At 61.8% G+C, this 25048-nt stretch overlaps 5 protein-coding genes across 5 annotated transcripts; 1 reads left to right on the forward strand and 4 right to left on the reverse strand.

The window, feature by feature from the left end:
* Window positions 1–464: 464 nt before the first annotated feature.
* On the reverse strand, window positions 465–7888 carry PI4K2A (phosphatidylinositol 4-kinase type 2 alpha). Its single transcript, XM_084210564.1, has 9 exons — window positions 7462–7888; window positions 4697–4897; window positions 4322–4453; window positions 4084–4237; window positions 3427–3488; window positions 2885–2984; window positions 2494–2627; window positions 2144–2203; window positions 465–2007 (listed from the first exon to the last, which is right to left on the reverse strand). Exons 1-9 carry the CDS (start codon window positions 7852–7854, stop codon window positions 1846–1848), a joined length of 1398 nt encoding a protein of 465 aa, XP_084066690.1. The 5' UTR covers window positions 7855–7888; the 3' UTR covers window positions 465–1845.
* Window positions 7889–8420: 532 nt separating this feature from the next.
* MORN4 (MORN repeat containing 4) lies at window positions 8421–12007 on the forward strand. Its single transcript, XM_084210141.1, has 5 exons — window positions 8421–8479; window positions 10107–10204; window positions 10333–10447; window positions 10533–10642; window positions 10776–12007. The coding sequence occupies exons 2-5, from the start codon at window positions 10138–10140 to the stop codon at window positions 10922–10924; spliced, it is 441 nt and encodes a 146-aa protein (XP_084066267.1). The 5' UTR covers window positions 8421–8479; window positions 10107–10137; the 3' UTR covers window positions 10925–12007.
* A 348-nt stretch (window positions 12008–12355) lies between these two features.
* Window positions 12356–15024, reverse strand: HOGA1 (4-hydroxy-2-oxoglutarate aldolase 1; the record flags this gene model as incomplete). The annotated part of the gene is made up of 7 exons (XM_084210586.1): window positions 12356–12505; window positions 13088–13221; window positions 13347–13443; window positions 13616–13750; window positions 13861–13988; window positions 14076–14204; window positions 14796–15024. The coding sequence occupies 7 exons, from the start codon at window positions 15022–15024 to the stop codon at window positions 12356–12358; spliced, it is 1002 nt and encodes a 333-aa protein (XP_084066712.1).
* Window positions 15025–15945: 921 nt separating this feature from the next.
* Window positions 15946–18459, reverse strand: ANKRD2 (ankyrin repeat domain 2; the record flags this gene model as incomplete). The annotated part of the gene is made up of 9 exons (XM_084210377.1): window positions 18357–18459; window positions 17856–17969; window positions 17615–17776; window positions 17322–17429; window positions 17063–17161; window positions 16735–16833; window positions 16502–16600; window positions 16140–16238; window positions 15946–16050 (listed from the first exon to the last, which is right to left on the reverse strand). The coding sequence occupies exons 1-9, from the start codon at window positions 18423–18425 to the stop codon at window positions 15946–15948; spliced, it is 954 nt and encodes a 317-aa protein (XP_084066503.1). The 5' UTR covers window positions 18426–18459.
* Window positions 18460–19819: 1360 nt separating this feature from the next.
* Window positions 19820–24973, reverse strand: UBTD1 (ubiquitin domain containing 1). The gene is made up of 3 exons (XM_084210213.1): window positions 24831–24973; window positions 20850–21077; window positions 19820–20633 (listed from the first exon to the last, which is right to left on the reverse strand). Exons 1-3 carry the CDS (start codon window positions 24898–24900, stop codon window positions 20248–20250), a joined length of 684 nt encoding a protein of 227 aa, XP_084066339.1. The 5' UTR covers window positions 24901–24973; the 3' UTR covers window positions 19820–20247.
* Between the last annotated feature and the right edge of the window lie 75 nt (window positions 24974–25048).

Consider the following 25048-nt stretch of genomic DNA (forward strand, 5'->3'; position numbering starts at 1 on the left):
TGTAGTGCTCAGGAGAACAAAGAAGTCATGGGGGCTATTCTGAAGCTGGAGGAGCTGAAGCAGGAGGTATTCAGCCTCACTGCCAGAACAAAACTCCAGGCCATGGTCCTGTGGCTGAAGGAGAAGCAGCTACAGGAAGCAGCCTTGCAGTCTGAATGTGGCCACTTCGAGAAGGAGAAGCAGCAGCGGGGCAGCCTTATCTCCAGCCTCCAGAGCTCCTTCTCCAAGAGCCTCCGGGCTCAGGAGAGACTGGAGCAGGATCTGCAGACACAGGATGCCAAGAGACAGCCTGGGCAGCTGGTTGCCCTTAATGTCCAGCATGAGCAGACAGGAAAGGAACTCTGTCCTGCAGCAGCTCCAACAGCTGCAGGCGGCCAGTGCATTCCTGTGCAGGTACACAGGGATACCAGCCATGGGCCGAGGAGCCCTGACCTGCTCTAGGGTGCTGCAGAGGCACAGATGTAGCCAGCTGAATGGCAGCTCTGTTATTCAGACCGTTGCATGGTTTAAATACATTACATACATTTCTACAGTGCATTAGAACAATACATTTTGGGTCAGTCAAATGCAGCTGGGCCCGGCAGGGGAGTTGGGATCTCCATTGCTGCCCCCTCTGTGCTTACACAGCCAGTGCTAAGTCCCCTCCCTATTGCAGGAGACAAGGCAGCTGCTCTGCCTTCCCAGGTTCACCTGCCTTCATCCCTCTCACTCCCCAAAGATGGGCTAACAGAACAGCAATATCCAACACTGACTTTCCCCAGCAGCCTGAGAAGTCACAGCTCAAGGCAAGCAGGTGCAGGTAGCAGCCCTGGTGCTGTTTTATACAACACAAGCTCAGCAGCTGCTGGTAAGAAAGGGGCTCCCTGCCTTCCCACCCACAGCAGGCCTGCGAGATTGTCAGCTCCAGGGCAGCCAGGAGTCCATGCTGGTCCCCCAGTGCTCCCACCCATGTGGCAGAAGAGCCCCTCCAGCCCTTCCCTGGCAACCCCTGCCCCTCAGAGGGTCCCCTAGGCACAGACAAGGCTGGCACCATGCTGGCTGCACAGCAGCCAGGGAGCTTGCTGGGAGAGGAAAGAAAGTCAAGCGAGAGCAGCTATGGAGACCAGGCAGGAAAAATGGACTGGGGCAAAAGGGGAGAGCTCCCATGAGAGAGCTCTGCAAAGCCACCTGCTCTTCACAGGGACAAGCCAGCACCTTTTTTGCCTTAGTGTCTAACTGCATCCAAGCCAGTCCCATGTGTTGTCCCTCTTATGTCCCCTCCTCGAGCCTCTAGCCAGAGAACAGCCGTTCATTGTGGTCCCCGCTACACCAGTGGGCAGCAGGAACTCCCCCTGAGGAAAGCAGCGTGCACGGGGTTGGGGCACTGGAGGGACAGTGGAGGAGTACAGCACACCCTCAGGGAAATGGAGGGGGTATCACCTGCTAAAGGCCTTCCCAGCCTGGCAGCTGGCATGGTGGGGAAAAAAAGGGCCAGTGGCCGGTGTAGAGGGCTGGACGGATCCTGGCTCAGGTAGCCCGTTCATCCCAGCCCCAAGCAGGGGTGCTCAGAACCGCATGCAGGCCAAGGAACAGAGGCAGGAGCAGGGTCCCAGCCATACCACAGTTACTGGTAGATTCCCACACCTCCCCCTGGCCCCTGCCCCAGGCAGGGCACCAAGCTCCAGTAGAGCTGGAGAGAGACCATGCCCATTCTGCCTGGCTCCTCCAGTTCAGCTGCAGGTTCCTCCAGTCGCATCTGCTCGCTCTACCCTGAAGGTCGAGTCCCAGCCACAGGAGCCAGCAGTGGCCCAGCTCCTCTCGCAGTGCTAGTCCGAGGTGGCCAAGCCCTGCCCACGGCTCCCACAGCTACCACCATGAGAAGAAAGGCTTCCGGCTCTGGAAGCTCTGCGTGTAGGACTCACTGGCGGAGCGCTGGTGGGAGCGCGCTGTTTCCACAATCACGGGTGGCATCTGAACCAGGTGCAGTGGACTCTTCCCATCTTTCAATGCCTGAGTCAGGTTCAGGATCTGTATGGCATAACAGAGCAATGCCTGAGCTGCCCTGCCAGAGCAACAGAAGGCATCCACTCCAGCACACTTCCTGCCACAAAGGCAGGACAGGGCTTCCTACCTCACCCATCTGTCTTCCCTATGCACAGCTTACCTGGCCTCTCATGACAGCAATCTGCTTGTGAAACTGTCCCCTGTCAAAGCCAGGGTCTTTCTGCAAGAGAGAGAGCAAAGAACACAATGAGGTCCACCCACTGCTTCATGCAGTCAACAAGATGCCTATTCCCCGAGTAAGTCATGCCCCCTGCCCTGTCCTATGGGTTTCCTGCTTCTCCCACACAATCTTCAGCTTCTGGCAGAAGGACAACCCTGCTGTGTCTCAGCCCAGAAACACTGTCAGGAGCTTGACCACCTCTCTGTCCCTGCAACCTTGAGAGGGAGTTCTCCAATACCAGTCCTGCTTTTCCTCCTCCCACATCCTCTTCACCCACTCCTCCAGCTCACCTTGAAGAGCTCATACAGATCTTCCTCCAGGTCCTTGACAAAGTTGGGGTCTGAGATCTTGGGAAGAATCAGGTCCTTGATCTCCTGTGAAAAGGGGATTTTGGCCTGGGGCAGCCATGCCCAGTAGAACGGATCTGTGGAAGAAAGCAGGAGACATTAGAACTGGGGAATGCAACGCATGGTGCCTCGTGCCCCTGGGTGCCAGACTCCCTGAATCTGGGACACAGGCTCCAGCATCTGCCTTCTACAGTCTCTGCTGAGGAGATGCCCATGAACCCAGAAGTTGCAAAGGCACACCCCAAGCCCTCTCCTCTACAATCCTTGAAAAGAATGCCCAAGCATGGAGTTGTGTGGTTTACCATGGTGCCTTGGCATAGCCTGAGGGACTCACATGCTCTCCAGGAGTCCGGGTGTTTCAAGGGAAAGGCCAAACCATTGTCTATAGCAGCCAGCTTGATGATAGGCTCCTTCACCACCACCCAGTCGCTGTCCTGCAAGGAAGTGAAGCATGTCACAAGGAGGTCCTCCCAGCAGGAACAGTACTCCCCCTACTCCCTGCAGCCCCACTGTCAGGATCTCTGCTCTGGCTACCACAGAGGCACAGCAGCTTCTTGCCTGTAGCATGGCACCTTAACCACAGGGAAACATAGGCTGCTTTGGGTGGGAAGGGGGACAAGGCTGTTCCCTCCCCCAGGCCTCACTCCAAGGTCCAGCAACACTAGTTTCCCCCACAGAGTTCAGCTGCATCCTCACAAAGTCCCACTAGGCCACAAGTCACCAATGCAAATGGTAACAAAAGGCCCAGGAGACAAGATCGGGCCTCAACACACTTGGAAACCCAAACCAGATGGGAAATTCCTGTCCTGCCTGCCAAGCTGGCAGCTTCCAGAAGCAGAATCCCTGTGTTGCCCCTGCCCAGGAGCAGCCACTCACCCGCACGCCCGCGCTGTCCAGGGGACAGTCATACTTGATGAGCCAGTTGTCATTGCCCCGATCTGCAGGGAGATAAAACCAGCTGTGTCAGCACAAGGGCCTCCCTGCACCAGGCTGGGCAGAAGACTATTCCTCCACTGACCCAGAAGTGAGACAGACACATTTTAGGCACAAACTCCCAGAGCCCTTAAACTTGCTGCAGGCATGGGAAGCCACATCAAGCCCCTCACAGACAGTCCTAGAGGTCCAAATATTGCCAGCTCCCAAGAGAGAGGTCAGCCTGCAAGCCCCAGAGTGCAACCTCAATCCCTTCCAGCCTAGCAGAAACTCTGGAACACGGTGTGAAATGGGATATACAGGGACACAGTTAGGTGCTGGATTTCTGGATGTCCCTGGATCCTCACAGTTGGCAAACTTTCACCTAAGCACCATGGTAGATACAGATCTGCTAGTAAACTGGCCAGCAGCCAGAACCTCAGGTGGTGAGCAGCCCAGCAGCTGCACTCTGCCTAGAGGCAGATGTCACCTGCCAGCAACCGAAGGGAGAGGAGTTTCAGGTGCACGGAAAAGCCATAGAGACCCTATCTCCTTCCCCCTTCTCCAGCATGGTAGGACATGAAGGAGCAGCAGCATCCAATGGCAGGCAGCTAGCCCTACCTGTGTTCCTGATGATGTAATCCAGCACCACCAGTCGCTCAAACTGCAGCAGCAGCTGCCGATTAGTGTTCTCCGGGAGCGGCTCGGCTTCAAACCGCCTCAGCCAGTAGTCTGCATCCTTGTAGCCTTCCACAAAGAGCTGGAAGGAGCCCACCTGAAGCAAGGACAGGCTGCATTACAGAAGACCACAGAAGCTGGGGAGGTGCTAACAGGCAGGCATGGAGACTGGCAGCCCTACCTTGGGTGGCAGACCAATGCGGTTGAAGCGCTGGCCAACTTTCGGCACCTTCTCCAAGGCCAGCCTCTTTCCTCGGGACTTCACCCTGTCAATGGCACTGTAGTTAAAGGTCTCACTGGCCAGATACACCACCTGGAGGGACATGAGCACAATCAGCAGGGGCTCTGACAAATCACAGGACTGCCCAAAAAGACACAGCATTTCCCAGAGCTCTGCCCAGCACAAGGATCCCCACGGTCTGAGCAGGAACAGTCCTACTCTAGATCACTCAATCTCCTAGGTCAGCAGTGACACAAGATAAGGTGATGCAAGCAGAATTGTGTGGAAGCACACAGAAGCCTCCCCAGAAGAAGCCCCCAGCAGCTGTCCCCTCACCTTTGTGCGGGGAACAATGTTGAGTTCCAGTTTCTGGTCTACCAGGCTGGCACCTGCCTCTGACAGGTAGCCCTGGTTCAGGACAAGGCAGTCTCTCCCAAAGCAGCATGGGCAGCACAACTTCTGTAGCCACTTGGTCCACTTGGGGTTCAGCTGCCCATAGGGCTCCTCATTCTTGGGCTTGAAGACTCCAATGATTTTCTGTAAGTGGGAGAGAAGAGGGCTGAGTCCAGGAAGCTGGCAGAGCTGGGACACTTTCCTCAGCCCACAGCAGGGATACTAAGGAACAGGTCCAGAACTGCCCCTCATCAGGTTAATAACCAGCCTCCTGGGACCAGGCAAAACTCCACAGCTCCTGAGAGGTAGGCAGAGCTGGGAAGAAGCCCTCTCCAGCCAATATCCCATCCCACAAGAGCAGAGTGCTGCCCAGGGACCTTTATACCCAACAGGAGTCCCAAAAAACACCAATGATGATGCAGTCTCCTAGTAAACACATCAGTCTCATTCCAGTGACCTTTGGATGGCGGGGGAGAGCTACTGCTCATCGTTGGTCATTATGTTCACAAAGGAAAGGAACAAGGATAGCAATCCCTGCCCTGGCTCAAAAATCCATTGAATCGACTGATTGCAAACTGACCAGAGGAAAAGGACCAAAACAGCCAAGCACCTGCAGGACCCCTGAGGAGCCAGGGCTCTGTGCTGGGGAGTCCAGCAGAAGGGCTGACTCTCTGGATACATTGTGGACGAGAGGGCACAGGCAGGTCCAAACTGGCCACCAGCTGGTACCAGCAGCACTCCCAGCCCCTCAATCCAGCCTCACACACATGCCAGCCCAACAGCGGTATCCCCCTGCTGCTGAGGGCACAGAAGCCTCGTGCAGGGCACTGCACCACCACTGAGCCAGCACGGCACACAGATGAGAGAAGGGCTGCAACAGGAGCAAGGCCACCTGTCCCCACAAGTCAGGTATCCCTGGGGGGATTGCAGTCCCTGCTCTGGAGTGACTCAGCATCACATGCAACCAGGCCTTCTCCCCATGGCTACTCCTAGCCCTGGCCTGAGTGGGCATCACTTCCCCAAACTGAGCTCCTGCCAGAATGTGGAAGTAGAACATGAGTCCCCATGCTTCAGCAGGGAACCTCAGTGCAATCTTAAGTCTGTCAGGGGCCAAAAGCCAGGCCAGAGCAAGCAGAACCAAGGCTTTGTCCACCAGGAAGACAGAAAGGAAGGGTTTGAGGGAAGACTTGAGCCATGTCCAGATCACATGGTGGAGCCACTTTCCCTAGGCAGGCAGGAAGACAGTCCCCCGCACCAGCCACACACGGCTGTCATGTGACTGTCAATATATCCAATACATCCATGCTTGGATATAAGCCCATAAAGAGGCCTGTCAGGAGCTCTGGCAGCATGAAGCCCTGTGCTCCATGGAACCAGTCTAGCAGAACAAGGCCCAGTCAGGCAGGGACAGCATGGAAGCAGACACCAGAAGCCTGGCAGCACAGCATCCCGTTCCAGACAGAGCCGTGCCGAGAGCAGCACTAACAGGGAAAACAGGTCTGCCTGGTGCCAGCAGCAAGGCAGAGAGAGCCTGCCCAGCACACGGGAGCAGCTGGCAGTGGGGTGATCATAACCACTGGGGCTGGGCAGCACAGCCCTGGAACAGCTCAAGCCTCAGTAGCCTCAAGGAAAATAATTAAAGATGCAAGTTTTCCCCCCCAATATCTTCCCCCTGCTGCTCACAATATCTACATGCTGCACTCTGTCCTGTGCCAGCAGTAGGATGTTTTTGGTAACCCTGGGCAGCAATCACAGCAACCAGTCACACACCACATTTGCTGGCAGCAGGATAATCTGGGGGACCTGCCAGCTGACAACACCAGCAGAACACAGACTGACTTCTCACACTCATGCAGCCATCCTTGAGTTTGGGTCTCCTACAGCCAGGCAGCCTCCAGCATGCAATCCCCAAGTAGCTCATCTGGCTCCCCACTCCAGGTCTTATATTGAGCAATAGGAGGGAGCTGGGCTATGGCACAAACGAGTATTTCCCCACATGCCATCAGCTGAGCTGGGAACTGCCTGCAACAGCTTCCAGGAGCCAGCTTTCACCCAGAAGGGAAAACTAGGACACATCAGAGACCACAGAGATCACTCCTGATACCCTGGAAGCATCCCAGCACAAACGTGGAAAGGGAGTCACAGGAAACAGCAAGAGCTCAAGTACTTGGGCAGGGAGCAGCAGGTCACAAGACAAGCCAGCCTGTGCTGCACACTCATCCGGTCAGTGGCACAAAGACGGCTGCCACACAGCCCACCAGGCCTATAGGCGACCAGCTACATGGCAAGGGCTTTGTCTCCACTATACCAACCACACAGCCACAGAGAAGACATCTCACTCAGTTCAAGAAAACAGGCCAAAACCAGCTCAGCCCACAGAGTCACAGCCCTGGGGCTGGAGTCACTGTGTCCAGATGCTGATGCACAGGCCTGTGGGAGGGGGTGACCCTTCCTTTTTGGGCACAAAGCTGCAGAAGAGGTTGAATCAGCACTTGGACACTGCTGCCCCGCAGTGCCGGTGCTGGTCGCACTGTACTTCTCCCCGGGGAGGCTCAGACCCGCTCCGGTCGCTCCTACCAGCCCTCCGCGGCCGGTCACTCCCGCCAGTGTCCCGCTCCCGGCCAGTGCCGCTCAGCCCACACAGGCCTCCAGAGCTACGGGGGCGGCACCACCCCGGGATCGGCCACGCGGGGCTAGGCCCAGCTCACCCCCTGCGGGTCCTTCACGAAGTAGCTGCCGCTGGAGCCCTGCGAGATGCGCTCGGGGAAGATGCCGCGCTCGCTGGCCAGCTCAGCCCGCCGCACCACGTCGGCAAACTCGGGATCCTCAGGGAAGTCGTTGCGCTCCCGCTGCGCGGCCGCCGCTGCCGCCGCCGCTGCGGCCGCCGCCGCCTGGGCCTGCGCCTGGGCCTGCGCCGCTGTCGGGCCCCGCGCCCCGCGCTCCAGCAGCGGCTGCCGCTCGCGGTCGCGGCCACCAGGGGAGCCGGGAGGGGAGGGCGGCGGGGGCGCAGCGGGCGGGAGGGTACGTACGGCACCCCCCGGCAGCCCGTAGTCGGGGCCCTGCGCCCTCTCCGGCGACACCAGCGGGCTCGTCTCGTCCATCGCGCCGCCCGCCCGGCCCCGCCGTGCCGTGCCGCTGCCGCCGCTTCCGGTTCCGTTCGCGTCACGGCGCCCCAGAGACTGCTCCGCCCCCCGCCGCACCCCATTGGCTGCTCCGCCTCACGTCGCGCCACGCCCAGCCCTGCCGCTGCCGCCGGAGCCGCGGGAGCCGCTGCGCACATGGTACCGCTGGGGCTAGCTCGGAAGCCCTCGCGCCTCGAACCGTTCGTTCGGGGAGGCCAGGGTGTCTTCGCCCCCCGTACATCGCCGCTGTGGCGGCTGGCGCCAGTGCCCTATACAAAGATGGATGCTCTGGAGTGGTCGTGCCCATTGCTGCCCTTCGCAAAGATGGCGGCGGGGCGAGGGCCCTGCCCCTCTGCAAGCACGCCCGCTGTGGCGAGCTCCCTGCCCCACACAAAGATGACGGCCGGCGAGGGCGTGCTGCGCAGCTGGCCAATGAACAGTCGCGTTGCTAGTAGTTGCCATGGAAACAGCCAACGGCGAGTGGGGATGGACGCTGGCGGCGTGGCACCGCCCGGCGGGGCGGGGTGCTGGCAGGGGCGGTGGCGGCCACCGCCCCTCGGCGGAACCTGCTGAGGAGCGGTGTAGGCGGACAGCGCGGAGCCAGGTGAGCGCGGGCCGCGGGTCCCTGCGCCGCTCGCCCCGCCCGCCCCGCTCCTGGGCACGCACCGGGCCCGTGAGCATCGCCACGCGCGTCCCGGTGGTGGAGCGTGCGTGTATCAGCCGTGGGTGCATGAACACACCGGGGTGCGGGTGCATCAGCCGTGGTGCACGGACACGGCGAGGTGTGGGTGCACGAACACACCGGGGTGTGGGTGATCGCTCACGGGAACAGAGACACGACGGGATATTGGTACACCGGGGTGTGCGTGCATCACCCGTGGGCGCGGTGTCGCCCCCGGACACCCTCCCCAGGCGGGGTGTGCGCGCATCCCCCGTGGGTGCATCCAGTCCGTGCCTCTGCCCGGGGGTGTGTGGTGCAGCGGGGTCGTGCACCCTCGGCCGCTGTGCGGTTCGGGCGGTGCGGGGCGCCTTGCCCCTCCCTGCGGCGGGCGCGGTACGCGGTGCAGGCTCGGGGCGGTGCGAGCCTGGGCAGGCTGGAGTGCTCGTGGGGTGCTGTCCTCCGGCTGAAGTGTCACAGGCCGTGCTGGCCGTGTCACAGCCCGCGGCAGCACCCTCTCCTGCGCCTGGCGTGGCTGGGCAGGCTGCAGGGTCGGAGCCGGCGGTGCGCTCCCGTTGCCTCCCATCAGCAGAGAGCACTGTTCAGTCGCTGTTCGCCTTGGCTGGGGCCATTTCTCTGACACAAAGCCCTGGCAAGTTCCTGTTTTGCTCCTGAGTGCCGCGTCCTGCTGGTTCATGTGGTTTAGTAGCCGCCTCTTGGGTGATGTGCAGCCGGCTGTGAGCAGATAGACCCCGCCTGGATGCTAAGAGCCTGTTCCACCTCTGGTACTGCCTGAGCCACACCGGCAATGCTGGAGAGGCAGCGCCCAGCCCACCTGCGGGGCTGTCTGTATTCTGGTGCCTTCCCTGTGTGCTTGGGAGAGCTGTGCTGCATGGCAGGGCTTTGTGAGGTGTGCAGGGCTTCAGGGGCTGTTTGCTGTTGGCAGGCAGGTTTGCAAAGCCTGGGTAGCCGAGCAAAGCCCTGAAGGCCCAGGATCCTAGCTCTGCTGTCCCTCTTGGGAGGAGTGTTCTCTCATCCCTGGGGGTGAGCTGGGTCTCCCCATTCTTGATGCTGCATCTGGAAACTCCACAAGCTCTCTGTTCCCACTCCTGAAGTAGTGCCCCTGAACACAACCCAGCAAATCCATCTCCTTTCCAAAACGCTTATATCTGCCTGGGACTGCCTCAGCAAAGCTGAGAATGGCTCCTGGCCTGAGCCTGAACAGTGCAGGACCTCTGAGGTTCTGCTGGAGTGCCATGACGGAGGCAGCCAGTTCGTGCCACACTCCTCTTCCTGACACTCACTCACATTTCACAGGGCTGTGACCCCCCTGGGCTCACATCTCCCTGAGCCCTGCAGTGGGGCGGGCAGCAACCCGAACCTGGCGGCTGGGGTTTCAGAGCCTGGGCAGGGCAGCTGTGCTCCTGGGCTCACCTCCTCATCTGTGCTGTGCTCTAGCAGAGCTGTCCCCAGGGCAGACAGGCGCCTCTCTGCGAGCTGAGAGGATGCAAGGGCTCTGGGCAAGCCGAGCTGCTCTCCCTGCCCAGCAGCTCCCTGTGCCTCTCCCTGCCAGCTCTTGTCCTGCCGTGCCGGAGGCTGTTGCCATGACCCTCACCAAAGGCTCCTTCACCTACTCCAACGGGGAGGAGTACCGTGGCGAGTGGAAAGAAGGTGAGATGTGGCAGGAGGGAACAGTGCCACCTGTGCTGGGGGACAAGCAAACCCCACACCTCTGCTCAGCTCCACACTGGGGCAGGTCCCACCTCTGCCCAGTGCTGCCCATTTCTGCTCTCACCTAGGTCGCAGGCACGGCATCGGGCAGCTGACGTTTGCTGATGGCACTGCTTACGTGGGGCACTTTGAGAACGGGCTCTTCCACGGCTGCGGCGTGCTCACCTTCTCCGACGGCTCCAGGTGGGCACGGCGCTCCTGTGCACACCTCCCTGGGCATTCCCCCTTGCCGTGGGGAGCTGCTGCCTCAGGAGACCCTCCCACACAGGTACGAGGGGGAGTTTGTGCAGGGCAAGTTCAATGGCGTTGGAGTCTTCACCCGCTGTGACAACATGACCTTTGAGGGCGAGTTCAAAGGCGGGCGCGTGTACGGCTTTGGTGAGTGTCGCACAGCCCCTGCTCAGCACGGCCCCTTCCAGCACCTCCAGCTCCATCCCTCCTTCCCTGGCCCCATCCCCGGTGGGTGCAGCTCCCTGCCTCTTCACTCCCAGCCCTTCCCTCCCCTCCCCAGGTCTCCTGACCTTCCCTGATGGCTCGCACGGCGTGCCCCGCAATGAGGGCTTCTTTGAGAACAACAAGCTGCTGCGGCGGGAGAAGTGCACGGCCATCATCCAGAGGGCCCAGGGCGCCTCCAAGTCTGCCCACAGCCTGACAGCGTGATGGTGCCTGCATCCCCTCCCACCAGAGCAGGGACCCCCTACTTGGGCACTGGCTGGCCCTGGAGAAGGGACGTGGCACTGCTGGGTGCCTCCCTGCCCTTTGTCCCCTCCAAGCGTCCTCCTGCCAAACCCCTGCCGCTGGAGGGGATGGGACCCTCCGCTCTCCACCCAAGTGCCCTGGGGCAGCCGTGGTGCCTTCTCTTTCTGGCTGTAGCCCTGGCACCTGCTGGAGCAGCAGAAGGACAGTGACAGAGGTGTAGCCCCTCTTCCCCCCAGGAAGACTGTGGACCGCTACAGCTGCTAGCCAGCTGCAGAGGATGGAGCAGGGGAATAGAGGCTGGTCCCTGACCCCACTGCCAGGGTGCCTTGGCTGGAAGCTGCTGACTGAACCATGTGCCCCCAGAGGGGCAGCTCCTGGCTCACTTTGTTGCCCTGGTCCTGGTGGCAGGGTGGGCACCCCGGGCATGCTGTGGCCTGCACCCTCAGCTCTGGGTGACTGGCCATCCCTCTGCATGCCCAGGGTACGGTGACATTGTGTCCCCAAAGAACCCAGCCTGCTCTCAGGGCCAGCCAATGGGCTGCGTTCCCCTCATCCCTGTGCCAATCTACCCATCCACCCACTGCCTTGGGGACACCAGGAGCAGCATCCCCACCAAGAATGACTGGGGAGTGCCCAGCCTGGTGCATGTCTGCTGCACGCCGGTGAGGATGGTAGCAATGGTGAGCAAGGAGAAGGATCAGCTGGAGCCTGGAATGAGGGATGTGAGCAGGGTCACATGGAGTGCCAGGGCTGGAGCAGGAGGGCCTGGGCAGAGCGGGGATAGAGGTATGGTGAAGGGGCAGGCAGGGGGCACAGAGTTCCCCATTTTGCCCCCCACAAGCATCCTTCACCTCCCCAGTGCATGCTCACCTTCACCCCCGGTGCTGGCTGTGGCACAGGGGTCTCTGCAGCCCTCACTGCCCAGTGCAGGGCTGCAGGGGCTGTGCCTCCCTGCCAGTCTGTCTCTGCCCATGCCGGGTCCCGTGCCTTGCTGTGACCCTGCCTTGTGCTGCTGCCTGCACGGGCCTCAGCTGAGTAAACCATGTTGCCAAACACCCGTGCCATGTCTTTTTTGCTGGGAGCAGAGATGGCGCGGGCTCCTTGCACAGAAAGGACTGCAGACACAAAGAGGAGACTGCTGGTTTATTCATGGCACAAGGATCCACCCCTTCCCAGGCAAAGACAACAGGTCCCTAGGGGCTGGCAGGGATGTAGGCTGGCTTGGGGTTGCCTTCCTCTACCCAATCTGCCCAGTCCAGCCCTGTTCAACAGAGAAGAGTAATATGGCAGGCCTCTCCTGGCCACCTCCCACTGTCCCCAGAATGTCCCCAGTTCGCAGGGTCCCTGGCTCCTGTACCTTCCCAGTGTGGGAAGGGGCAGATGGAGAACACCTCACAACCAGCCATTGGCACTGAAGGTGCTCCTCAGCTCTTCAACCTGGGCAGCGCTCAGAGGGGCCAGGGGTGCACGGCAGGGACCTCCGTAGTAGCCAAACCACTCCATGGCCTTCTTTAGCCCCGGGATCCCAAACCGGCGGGTGACCTGTGGCAGGGAGGGAGGGAGGGAGGGCATGGAGACTTTCTGATTCCCAAGGGGCAGCATGCTCTCTGGGCTCTGCTTTGCAGCCCCTACTCCTTTGCTTGCCATCACTCCTGTTCTCCCCACATGGGGCTGCAAGGCTGGCAGGGTATGAGGTGGCTGCAGCACCCCATGAAGCGCCCACTGTGGGGTGGGGGGGCAGAGCACAGCCGCACAGGACTCCACACAGGAGCTCTGTGGCATGTTTGGCTCTGCAGCAGGGACAGGCGCTCCATAGTGGGATGAGGGGCCCAGGAAAGCTCTCCCCCCATACACGCTACTGCCTATAAATAGCCAGCAAGGCTCTCACGGAGGGGCATGCACCACTGCCTGGTGCCAGTAGACAAGCTGTTCCTTAACATGACAGGGCTGGCACTTCCCACCTTCTCACCTCCAGCCTGTCTTGGCTCACTGGCCAAGCTGCTGTGCTGTCCTATCCGCCTGAACCACCCCTCCACCCCCTGCAGCCCCAGGGACTTCCATTCTCTGCCTCTGTCATGGTCTGGCACCCCTCCCCTCATCATCCCTGGGGTTCTGCCTGCTCACCGCTGTGTTGGGCTCAATGAGGCGGTGCTGCAGGTCACGGGCCTCCTGCCACTGGCCCGTGCGGCACAGGTGGTCCAGCTGACACAATGGGTCACCCAAAACATTGGCGAGGGCACACACACCCCCAGAGGCACCTAGAGACACCAGACAGCCAGCTCAGCATGCTGTGCCTAGCCAGCACCTCCCAGTCTCTTGCCTGCCTCCCCCTGCCAGTGTCCCCAGGCAGTGCCCCCAGCCAAGGATGGGCAGCTGCACTTACCCACAGCGTAGCTTGCCAGCAGGAAGCCAGCTGATCCTGCCAACACCTGGAAATCCTCCTGCCTTGTCTTGTGGACCATCAGCCCCATGCGGGTGATCTGAGAAGAGACATGTTTTGCCCTGGGGCAGGCATCACCCAGTCCCCCTTGCTGCAGGGTGCCTGCTGGCAGCCCTGGGGTCCAGGGAAGGGCTGCAAGAACCAGTTCCCCATTCCCAGCTTAGGTCCACGTTTGGTGGTAAGCAGCCCTGGGAAAGTCCTGCCCCACTCACGTCCCCACCGCTGTCCTTGATCCCAATGATGTTCGGGTGCTGAGCCAGGGTGATGACAGCCTCCATGGGCAGGTCCAGGCCGGTGTTGGCAGGGACACTATACAGCACCACAGGGATGGGGGATGCATCACCAACCTGCAGGCAGCCAGGCAGATTTCAGTAGCTGGGGTGGGCTGGGGACACATTGGGCGTGTGTGACCTGCTGGCCCAGCTGGGGTTGCTGGCAGGCGCTGGACATGGCTCACCTCTGTGTAGTGATGGATCAGGGCAGCAGTGGTCATGGCGCCCCGGTAATAGCAGGGTGTCACAACCAGTGCCACGTCAGCCCCTGCCTCTGCCATGCTGACTGTCAGCTTGATGGTGGCCTGGGTGGCTGGGGAGGAGGCAAAGGGGTGAGGGGTGCTCCAGCGGGGACACATGGCCCTGCACTGCCCCCCACGCTGCCCACACAGGCACTCACATTCACAGCCCGAGCCAGCCAGCAGCAAGCGGTCCCTGGGCAGAGCCCGGCGCACGCAGCTCACCACTTCCACCCTCTCATGGGATGCCAGATATGGATACTCCCCGTTGGAGCCCAGTGCCACCAGCCCTGGAACACAAATGTGGGGAGGGCAGGGCTCAGGCACAGGAGAAGGGTGCCAAGACCATCAAGGATCCACATTACACTCACTCCCTTCTTTGCCACTGGCACTCACACAGAGCTCCACAGCCCACAGTGTGCCCTCTCCTGCCTATGTCCTTGCAGTCCTAGCCTCCTGGTCAGAAGAGAGGACGCTGTGGGGATCATCCTTGTGAGGCTGCATCTCCTCTCCTATCATCTATCCATCCTTGGCAATCAACAGATACATATCCCATGAATTTTTCAGAGTGTGCATGGGAGTGAGCTTCATAGGAAGCCTGCAGCTATGCGTGGAGCATGTGTGCAGGCCTGCACCTGTGTACAGTGTGTGTGCAAGCCCGTGCTGGTGTGTGGTGGGGGTGTGCAAGGACACACTCGTGTGCCTGGGCACACGCCATGCAAAGGGCCCCAGGTGGGTGACCCGAGGAGTTGCCAGCCACGGAGCAAAGTCCAGCTAGAGGCTGAGCACCCTTGGGAAGCTGGCAGGCTGCCTGCACAGCCTCTGTGGCAGGCAGGGATCTGGCGGGAGCCTGCAGGAGAAGGACAGGGGGCAGCGCTTACCTCGGAAAGGGATGGTGGCATAGCGGCGCAGGTTCCCCTCCAGCTGGGCGTAGTCCACCTCCTGCGTGGGCGAGAAAGGGGTGGCGAGCGGTGGGAAGATGCCCCCAAGATTGAATGAGGGCTCTGATCCCTGCGGGGTGCTGAGCCCCCGGCACTGCCTGGGGGCTGCCCAGCGCAGAGCTGCCAGGGCAGACCGGAGGGAGGAGGCGAGGCGGGTGCTGAATGCCATGGTGGCCGGGTGCTGCCGCTCGCCGCTGGCTGTGCCGCTCGCCTCGCCGAGGGGCTGTTAATGTTTGACGGGGCACGTGAGGGACCCGCAACCCTGCTGGGCAGGTGACATGGGGGGTGGTACCAGATGAGCTCAGGATGTTCTTCTCCCTTCAGGAGCTGGCCGCAAGGAGCTCAGCGCCCCTCCAGGTGAGCTTTGGCCACAGCCGCCGTGGCTTTCCCTTCTGCTTGCCAACCCTGGCAGCCATCCCTCTGCCTCGTACAGGGCTGGGCTGCCAGGCCAGGGAGGGACCAGGTATTGCAAGCAGTCCCAGGGCTTTGGTCAGGGATCACCAGATCCAGGTGTCAGTGTTAGGCTCTCCTGTAAACGGGTGAGTGTGAGCATTTCCATACAGGGAGCAGTGAGCACTGCCCTCAGCATGTGTGCAAAGGGACCACGTGTCCCCTGGGGATGGCTGCAGCAGGAAAGGCAGAAGGACAAGAAGCCATCCAGTTCCACAGAGTGGCTGTCCAGCACGGGTACAGCTGCTGCTCTTTGGCACAGCCCCAGCCTCCAGCACAACATGGACTCAGGCTGAGCTGTCCTCCATGAATTTTTCCTCCCTGAGCTTGCCCAGGTGGGACTTTGTAAGACTGTGAGCAATCAGGACTCCTGCAGTGAGGAGTCCTGCCCTTGAACCACTTGGTGTCATCAATACTTGAGTCCTAGTGACAGGAGGCAGGGCTCATCATGCTGCCAGGTAACTCTGCTCCCAGGATAACCCAGCTTCCCCAGACCCCTCAATGTTGGTGCAGGCTGCCCAACCTCAAAGCCATCTGGAGCCAAACACTGCTCTTTGCTGACTTTTATTGACACAGACAAGTCTTGCCTGGATCCTGCTCCTTGGAGCTGGGCCCAGCCCCTGGTCCCTGCCGGGTGCCATCATGCAGGGACCTCCATCTCCCCCTGCGGCTGCTCCTTGGTCTCCAGCGCCTGGCGTGTGTCCACCTGCCACTGCTGCACCAGGTCTGTCGGGGTCTTGCCAGCCTGCAAGAGTGGGCAGAGAGAGGCTGGGCACCGGGTGGCGCAACATGTTGGGGCAGGAAATGGCCTTGGTGCTGGCCCCACACACTCACCTCATTCTTGGCCATCATGTCAGCCCCGTGCAGGATCAGTGTTTTGATGATCTTGTAGCGACTGAGCCTTGTGGCATCATGCAGTGCTGTGTCACCCTCCTGTGAGAGACACAGATTTACTGGAGAGTGTGGTCCGGGCACAAGGACCCTCTGCTTGTCCCCAGCACTGCTCCTCAGTCCCCAGCACACCAATCTCCACATGAGGGGGACAATTCCTGTCCCAGAACTGGCTGTGGCTGCAACCACCCTGCGGCAGGGATGGGTGGTGCCCCACCGTGGGTGCTGGATGCTCTTGGAGGGGTCAGCAAAGGGAGGGGAATCAGTGTTGCCCTCACTGATACTTGGATGGCTGCAGCACTCACCCTGTCTGGGGCATTGACATCCACCCCGCAGTGGATGAGATGCTCCACAATGTCAAGGTGTCCGGTTCGGGTGGCCACGTGAAGGGGTGTGCTGAGCAGCTTGAGGGAGGATGAGATGGACATCAGGGGGGATCAGCACCCACACCTGCTAACCCAACAGAGGGTCAGCTCTGGTACTCCAGGGTATGCCCCTGCCCCTGGCACAACCCTGTGACCTGCTCTGCCCTGCTCACCTTGTCCCTCACATTGAGGTCTGCCCCGCGGTCCTGCAGCAGTTTGACAGCATCCAGGTGCCCACCCCGGCAGGCCCAGTGTATGGCAGTGCAGTCCAGCTGGACAAACAGTGCTGTGTCATGGTGGGGGACACCCCTACCCTGTACCTGTCCCGTGCCCCAGCAGCTCCCCGTGCTGGAGCTGAACTGGCAGAGCCCTGCCTGCGGCCACCTCTGTGATGGGAACAGCACTGCCCCACTGCAGGGTTCCCAGTCCTGCCGTAGTTCTGGCTGCAACACACCCAGATGCTCAGACCAGCATGCAGCTGGAAGCAGAATTCAGCCTCACCCGGTCCCTGAAGTCAACAGTGGCCCCACTGTCCAGCAGCTTCTGCAGGATTTCCATGTGTCCCTCCAGCGAGGAGCGGTGCAGGGCTGTGCGGTGGAACTGGGGGACAGGGTGGCACATTGGAGGACAGATGCATCCTCCCCTGCCCATCCCTGTCCCAAGGGTCCCAGCCCTTGCCCACAGGCATGGTGGGGCATGGCTGCAGGACTTGGTGGCATGCAATAAGCAGGGGGGAACCAGTGGCTGCCAGGGAAGCTACCTCATCACATGTGTCAGGGGAGCCACCGTCTGCCAGAAACTTCTCGATGACGTGCATCTTGCCCTGGACAGCAGCTCGTAGGAAAGTCTCTGGCTCCACAGGACCCTCCTGGCAATGGCACAGGCTCAGGGCTGGGGCAGCACAGGGGTGCAGGAGAGGGGACCACATGGGGGGCCCCTGCCTTGCTTCCCCAGGGAGGACTCTCAGTGGCAGGGTGAACCGGGGGCTGGCCTGTGGGTGGTCCAGCCCCTGTCCCAGCAGCTCCCTCCCACATCTTGGGACCCCTGACGTACAATCTCCAGGGGCTCAGGTGGTGGAGTGGGCTCGGGGGTGGCTGCCCGCTCTGCCCGGCGCTGCCGGCGCTGCTTGCGGAGCTCAATGAGTCGTTGGATGCTCCCCACGTCAATGATCTCCCGCCTCAGATCCACTGAACTCCTCCGCACCTTCTCCTGGCCCTGGTGAGCACACAGAGTGCTATGTTTGACTTGTCTGTGACCAGCCACCCCTGGCCACCCTGCACCCCAACCTACTCACCTTGATGGCCTCAACTCCCCAGTTCCTGGGCCCACGGCGTTTCTCCTCCTCCAGCTCAGGTGTGTTCATCCGCTCCACAGCCGGCGGCTCCCGTGCTCCATCCCCTTTGAGTTTCTACACAGGCACAGCGGGTGCTGCACGGTCTTGTCTGGGCACAGAGCAGCCCCACTGCCTCCATCCTGTCTGCTGGGGAAGGTGGCTCTCGGCATGGCTCCACTCGCCGCTGAGGTCTGTGGGGTGCTTGGCAGACCTTGGGCTTGAGCTTGCCTGCCCACCCTGCTTGGTAAGCTGGGCACCTGCCGGCTGCTCAGTTCTGCCTCATGGGCTAGAGCTGCCGGGTTGGAAACTTGATCCCCCTGATAGCCCTTGGACACCTTCATATATCCCCCAGGATGGCAAGGTTGGTGCCAGCCTCCTCACATCCGAGTCCCTAAGGATGGACAGAGTACAATGGGAGTTCCTACTACAGCCCAGGAAGGTTCCCCTGCCCTATGGACCTACCTCCTCCTTCTCCTCCTCTGCCAGCTTCTGCTCGATGAGCTCCTTGGCCCGTTCCACATCCAGTTCCATGTCTGCCTGCAGTGCACAGTCCTGTGCAGGATGTGTCCTCTTCTTCTTGCTACCACAGGCAGGGAGTCCCCAGTCCTGGCTCCCGGTGCTGCCGGCGGCTTTGCTGGCCGTGGGGCTTTATGCTGCTGGCCCCTCTGTCCCACAGCCCAAGGGCACCAACAGCTGTGGCTGCTCCACATGACTGGGGCAGCTTTGCCATGAGCTCACCCTCCTGCTATCTGGCCCTGACTAACCTCTCCAGCCCCACACTCTTTAAGAGCCCCCCCACACACACACACCCTGGGTTGACCAGGACATCTGTGCTTGTTATGGGGAGCTGCCGTGTGCAGAACCTGTGACAGCCAGTCAAGAGAGGCTCAGCAGAACAGGGACATGATCCAGGGTCATCCCATAGGCATGGCACCTGTGCCTGTGCCACCCACCCTGGGCAAGCAAGATGGGCTTTCCAATCAGATGCTACAGCAGCCACCAACATTGCCCGAGGTTCCCTGGCACCTTGGGCAGGGTGGGGGCCTGGGGTGGGGGGGCCTGCCCACCCCAAAGGGAGGCAATGGGTCCTTCCAAGTCTCTCAGCCAGCAGCAGGGAGCATGGGATGCCAGGGGTCATGGCCCCTCGGTGCTGCTTTAGAGGATGACCTCAGGTGTAGAGCATGGGATGCCAGGGGTCTGTGCTGCTTTAGAGGATGACCTCAGGTGTGGAACATTCTGAGCAGCCCTGCCAGGGTACCCGAGGCTGCCTGGCCTCCCCCACAGCACATGGCAGCCTGGCAGCAGGAAAGTGGCCTCACGTGGGGCTAACAGGCAGAGCTGGCAGCTATTCCCGGCAGCAGAAACATTGTTCAACCCTCCTGAGAACTCCCCCCTTGTAAGGTGAGGCCAACACTGCCTTGTGCCGGGACAGTTAATGCGCTGGGCACTGTCCACCAGCACAGGACCTGGGGGAGGGACGGACAGCTACACGTCACTGTTACCCTCCTGGGCAGTTCCCAGGGCCATCCTGGGGTGCCCTGTCCCATGGGTGTGACAGCCTCCCACAGCAGGACACTATTTTCACCAGGGCAGGCCATGGTGGCCATGAAGGTAGTCTTGGGACTGTTCCCCTCCACAGACTGTCCCACCTAGCTCAAGGGCAGACACAAGCTTAAACCTCCAGCAGGGAAGCACCAGGAAAGGGAGGTGGTGACCCCACACTAAGAAGCAGCTGGGATGACAACGGGACAATGCAGGGGAAGGGTCCTGGCAAGCACACAGCCAGGGCTGGCAGGACAGGGTCAGGGTGGCACTAGGGAGCAGAGCCGGGGTGTCCAGGCTTGACCCTTGACCACCCTGTGCCCATTCTGACATGGGAGCAGATACAGGACAGCACAGGGACCACCTGTGGCTATGGGTTACAGCCCCCTCCAGCCTGTCCCCAAGGCCAGAGGAAGGATGAAAAGGCTTTATTGATAAATACAGACTATGTACAGAGGGGAGACATCTCCACCCAGCCCAGCACCCCACGGGTCTCCTGGCCGGGGGAAGCCAGAGCCCAGTGGGTCACAGTCTCTCCCTGCCGGCACAGCCTGGCAGAGGAGCCCCAGCCCCAGAGACGTTTGGTCTCGAACCTCCTTCAGCAAACACGGCGCCTGCCCGTGTCCCCGGCCAAGGGGAGCCACCGAGGTGGCACAGCCCCACGCAGACCTTCCTGGGGGGTCACCTGTGTGGCAGCCTCAGGGGGGAGCAGGAGCAGCCCTGGGTGGGCCAGAAAACAGCACAGGGAATCCCCAGAGGTGCCACTGCCCCCCAGCCCCCTGCCCTCTCCCCTCAACCAGTAGGGGATGGCTCAGTTCCTGGGTGGAAGGGGCTGGTTGACAATCACTTGCACAACAAAATCCTTCTGGATCTTGGTCTCCTGCAGTCGTGTGCGGTCGGTGAGCAGCTTGCCTGAGAAGAACCACCGCTGCCAGGCCAGGTCAATGCCCTCCTGTGCCTGCAGCTGTTTCTTCAGCTGCCCGATGGTGTCGCTCATGCTGGCGCTGAGCCGCAGGTCCTTGCCCGTGGAGAGGCGCACCTTGAGGGTGAACTCCCGCCGGGCGTTGGGAGGAGGCTCGGCCGGCTCCACCGCCTCCTCCTCGCTCCGCTCCAGGATCAGGTTGACAGGGGGTGCCAGGCAGTAGACGGGCAGCTGGTAGCGGTTGCCCAGCTCATCATAGCACTCCGTCAGGGACCCTGGGGACAGCAGGATAAGATGCTAAGGGTGGGCATCCCCATGGACCACTCAAATGGGGACAGGGCCACCTCAAGCAGTGAGGCACAGCCTGCCTTTCTTACCTTGGCTCTGGATGGCAGGTGGGAGCCCCTTTCTACTCCAGCCTGGGACCCCCATGTGCCCAGATATGGGACATTCAGCACACACCCCACCCAAACCCCAGTGCTGACCCTCACCATGGGGCAGGGTGATGCTGGCTCCATCGAGGATGGCCTGGGCCAAGCTGTGGTCATTGGCTTCTACAGCATAGGCAGCTGCCTTCAGGGCATCCCAGATCTCCTTGCGGCCTTCAAAGGCTGGTGCCGTGTCCCAAAACTCGTCCCGCTTGCTGCGCAGCTGCCCGTCTGTCATGGGGTAGTCACTCTTCCACTTGGGACACTCCTTCTTCAGGGGCTCATTGCGGCCTGCAGACAGGGGGATACTCAGCCAAAGGACAGGGTTTCCCCTTGGGTTCTGAGCCCCCCCACCTCCCTACAACCACAGGTTCTTCCTGGAGACCTCCTGCACCCCAGCAAGGGTCTGAGGGATCACCTTGTCCAGTGAACGACAGCCCCCATTATAGCCAGGGGTAGCTGGCCTAAGCAAGCCTGGCCCAAGATCCCACTGGCCCCAAGGCAGTTGCTCCCCCAAGTGACACCCTTTGCCCCCGGGGGGGACAAGGGCTCTTGCTTCCTTGCTTGGGGGACCAGCTGCTGCCCCTTAGGGTAGCCAAAGGGCCTCGGGGCCCTTTGAGGCAGCGCAGTATTTATAGCTTGGGGTATTAGCCAGGAAATAAGCTGGTGAGTCGGAACGAGAAGGGGATTACAAAGGCTGAGCTGCAGCAAAGGGGGGTCAGGACTTCACTGTCCCCTCTGCCCACCCTGGGATGACAGGGACCAGCTGCAGGCAAGACAGCAGGCACACAGTGTCCAGGGCATCAGAGGGACAGAGGGCATCACTGCCAGACTGCAGATGCCCCAGCAACGGGCTGAACTGAGCTGGCTCTCCACAAAACAGCCCCTAGCCACATCCCCACAGACCTTCAGCAGCCAGCACTGCCCAGGGATCTGAGCCACCCCAATGCCAGTCCCAGATCACCATGCCCTCACTACACTGGGCTGTGGCCCTGTGGGAACAGCCCTGTCCTACCAGTCCCACAGTCAGGCCGGACACGTGGGGCAGGAAGGAGTTGTTGTCACTCCCAGCTGAGCTGAGGACAATGAATGATAACAGCTCCTTCCTGTCACCCCCCTCCCTGAGCTGGCCAGGCAGAGCCCCTCCTGTGGGGACAGGATGAGGGGAAAGTGAGGCTCCAGCTGGGCAGGAAGATGCCTGTGCCCACACAGTGACCTGCCAGGCAAGGTGATGCCACACAGCCCAGCCACTGGAGACAGCCACCACCGCCAGCTGTGGGCTGAGCCAAGGTCCCCAGGCAGCTGCTCCTGAGCAAGTGTGTGCTGACACAGAGCACTACCTGACCTTTTCGATTGTACTGGCCCTGCCTCACCCTGCCCAAAGCCACTGAGCCAGCATGGCATCTGCCTCCCAGCAAGCACCCATCCCAGGGGTCCCCAAGGGCCACAGGTGCTCAGCTACCCCAGGGCTGGGCACCGAGCATCCCTGGCAGGCAGCATCCTGCCCACATCCCCGGAGGAGCAAGGGCAGCTGGCTGCAGCCAGCGCTGCCGATTCAGCAGTCACGGTGCTGGGCCAGAGGGATTTGCAGCACCACAGGACACGGCAAGGTCAGAGGCAACACCTGCCCCAGGAGGGCAGCGGAGAAGTGTTCACAGCCAGCCTGAAGGACATGTCTGGGATCATGTCCCTACACTGCTATGGCCACCAGGCTGGGGCTCATGTTCTCACAGGACTTCTGGCCAGCACATCCAGTCAGCACCATTCCCCCAGCTCTGCTTGCAGTAAAGGAAGAGGCTGGCCCAGGAGAGGCAGCAGGACGGGAGCTGTGGGGGTTGGCTGTGGCAGGGACAGGCTGTGGCTGCCTCGTGTGTACAGACATGCCCAGCAGTCTTGCCCAGGTAGGCAGGGGCTTAAGCCTAGTCTATTTATTGCTACCGCCCAGCTGGGCCTGTACCTTCTAATCACCTCCTGCTGCTCTATTCCTAGCCCCTTGTGCAACTCTCCACGGCAGCACCACCAGACAGGTCCATCCGCTCGCTGTGCCCGGCCTCGAGCCAACAGGATCTGGCTGGCAGCCTGCCCCTCCTGCCCTGTGCCTGCAGCACCTTGCCTGTGGCTCAGCCCCCCACAGTGCCCTGGTGAGGGACCCTCAGGCAGGAGGATGTGACCCAAAGGCTTCCCTGCCCCGGGCTTGCTCCCTGCCTGCAGGAGCCTTAGGCAGCACCAGATGACAGGTCCTGGAGGCCCAGGAGAAGATATCAGCCAGAAGGCACACACCACTGCTTCCAGGAGTGCTGGCTGGTCCACTCCCGAGCCAGGCAGGGTTGGGATGCTGTGTGCTATGGGCATCCCCAGCTCCTGCTGTGGTAAGCTGGCCACCTCAGGCCCGCTGTCACCTGCTGCTGGGAGTCCTCAAAGGACCCCTCCACAGGGGGTCACAGCAAGCCCCAGCCAGGGCAGGAGCTGGCCAGGCAGGTGGGCTGCTTAGCAGGGCCCCTGTGGCAGACAGAGCCCCCCTCCACACTGATGGTATGTTCTCATGTAGTGGGACCTACTGGCCCAGGACAGTGTCCCCATACTGCTGGCGAGAGCAGCTGTAACCTTGCTTCATCCCCACCACCTGCTGAGCAGCTCCCATGGGCTGGTGGAACCCAAAGGCAGGAACCAACCAGGGCACCTGGCACAAGGGACAGCCCTGCTCTCCCAGGAAAGCACATACTAGAAGAAAGCAGCAACAGCGACTGTCAGCAGCATACCAAGAAGGGACCATGACCCATCCCAGCAGAGCAAGTGGGGATGGAGACACAGGCTCTGCAGCCAGGTATTGCCTGGCACGGGAGGGGATCACACAGATCCAGAGGCTGGGATCTGACCCCACCCCCCATCACAGCAGCCCGAGCCACAAGGCAATGGCCCCACATCCCACCAAGCTGAGGGAACAGTCAGCCAGGAACCCCAGGCCTCACCGATACCCACAAGAAGGCACTCCTGGGGGGCAAAGTGAGTCGGGGTGGGGGAGCTATCACCCCAATCCATACCAGCAGGGCATCCCCGGGGCAGGCTGGCACACCTGGAGCCCCACGCGGCGGGGGCGGCTGCCCACGGCACGGGCACAGCCTGGCCCAGCAGCCACGGCACCCTGCACGTGCTGCCGGAGCGGCGAGCCCCGTCCTACGGAAAACGCCCTTCCCTCCCTCGTCCCAGCTGCGGGCGAGGGCCGGGGCGTCCCGTACCGGGCACACGCTTCCTGCCCCTCCTCTCCCGCCGCCCACTGCCGCTCTGCCATAAACACGGTAATTACCGGCTGCGACGGCACCGGCCGGGGAGGCGGCAAGGGAAAGGCGTGATTCATCCTACCAGCCCACGGCTTCTCCGCCAAAACTCCGCCGTACCCCTCCCCGCGGCCTCCGGGACCCTCCGGCATGGCATCACGGGGAAGCGCCTCATGGCACCCGGGTGTTCGGCTACCGGTAACTCCGGGGGGCCGCGGGGCAGCACCAGCCCCACCGCTGCTCTCCGGACCGGCGCAGCCGCTCCCTGCCCTAGCTGCACCTCCCGAAGCCCCGGGGTAGCACGGACGCGGTCGCGCCCGCCGGCAGCCGCCAGGTGTACGGGACAGCACGGACCGCGAGCAGGCAGGACCCTGCCGTGCGCGGGGCACGCTGCCGAGCCCAGACCGGGGGCATCCGCCACCCTGCAGTCCTCCCAGGACAGCACTTCCCGGGAGGAGCCGGGAACTGGCAGGGCTCGGCTGGACGCGCAGCCCTCACACGCAAAGCCTCCGGGGCACCGGGACAGGAGCCGCGGTTCCTATCCGCTCCCGAGGCCGCGCACCGAACCGGGCTCCCCGGGGTCCGGGAGCCCCGAGGGCACGGAGCGACTCCTCGGGTTGTGCGAGGAGGGAGTTGTCCCGTGGCGAACTGCGCCCCTCCGGTGCCCACGTTCCTCCCGCGCCACCCCCAGGGGGACACGGGACCCACCCCCGCCCCAGTGCAGTGCTCGCGATCACGGGGGTGCCCAGCCCGGACGACCCCCGCTCACCTGCTCGCTTGCGGGTGTTGCCGCCGGCGGCGGGCCGCTCCCGGCGCTGCCGCCCCACGCAGCCGCCCATGGCGGGGCCGACCGGCGGCGCTCGGCATCGGGGCCGCGCCGGCTCCGCGCTGCGCCCGCCCGTGCGCGCGGGGCCCGGTGTGCGCGCGGGGCCGCCCCGCCTCCCAGGCGCACGTGACCGCCGGCACCGCCCCCGCGCACGCGCAGGC

Source organism: Fringilla coelebs, assembly GCF_963513975.1.
Source record: "Fringilla coelebs genome assembly, chromosome: 8".
NCBI lineage: Eukaryota > Metazoa > Chordata > Aves > Passeriformes > Fringillidae > Fringilla > Fringilla coelebs.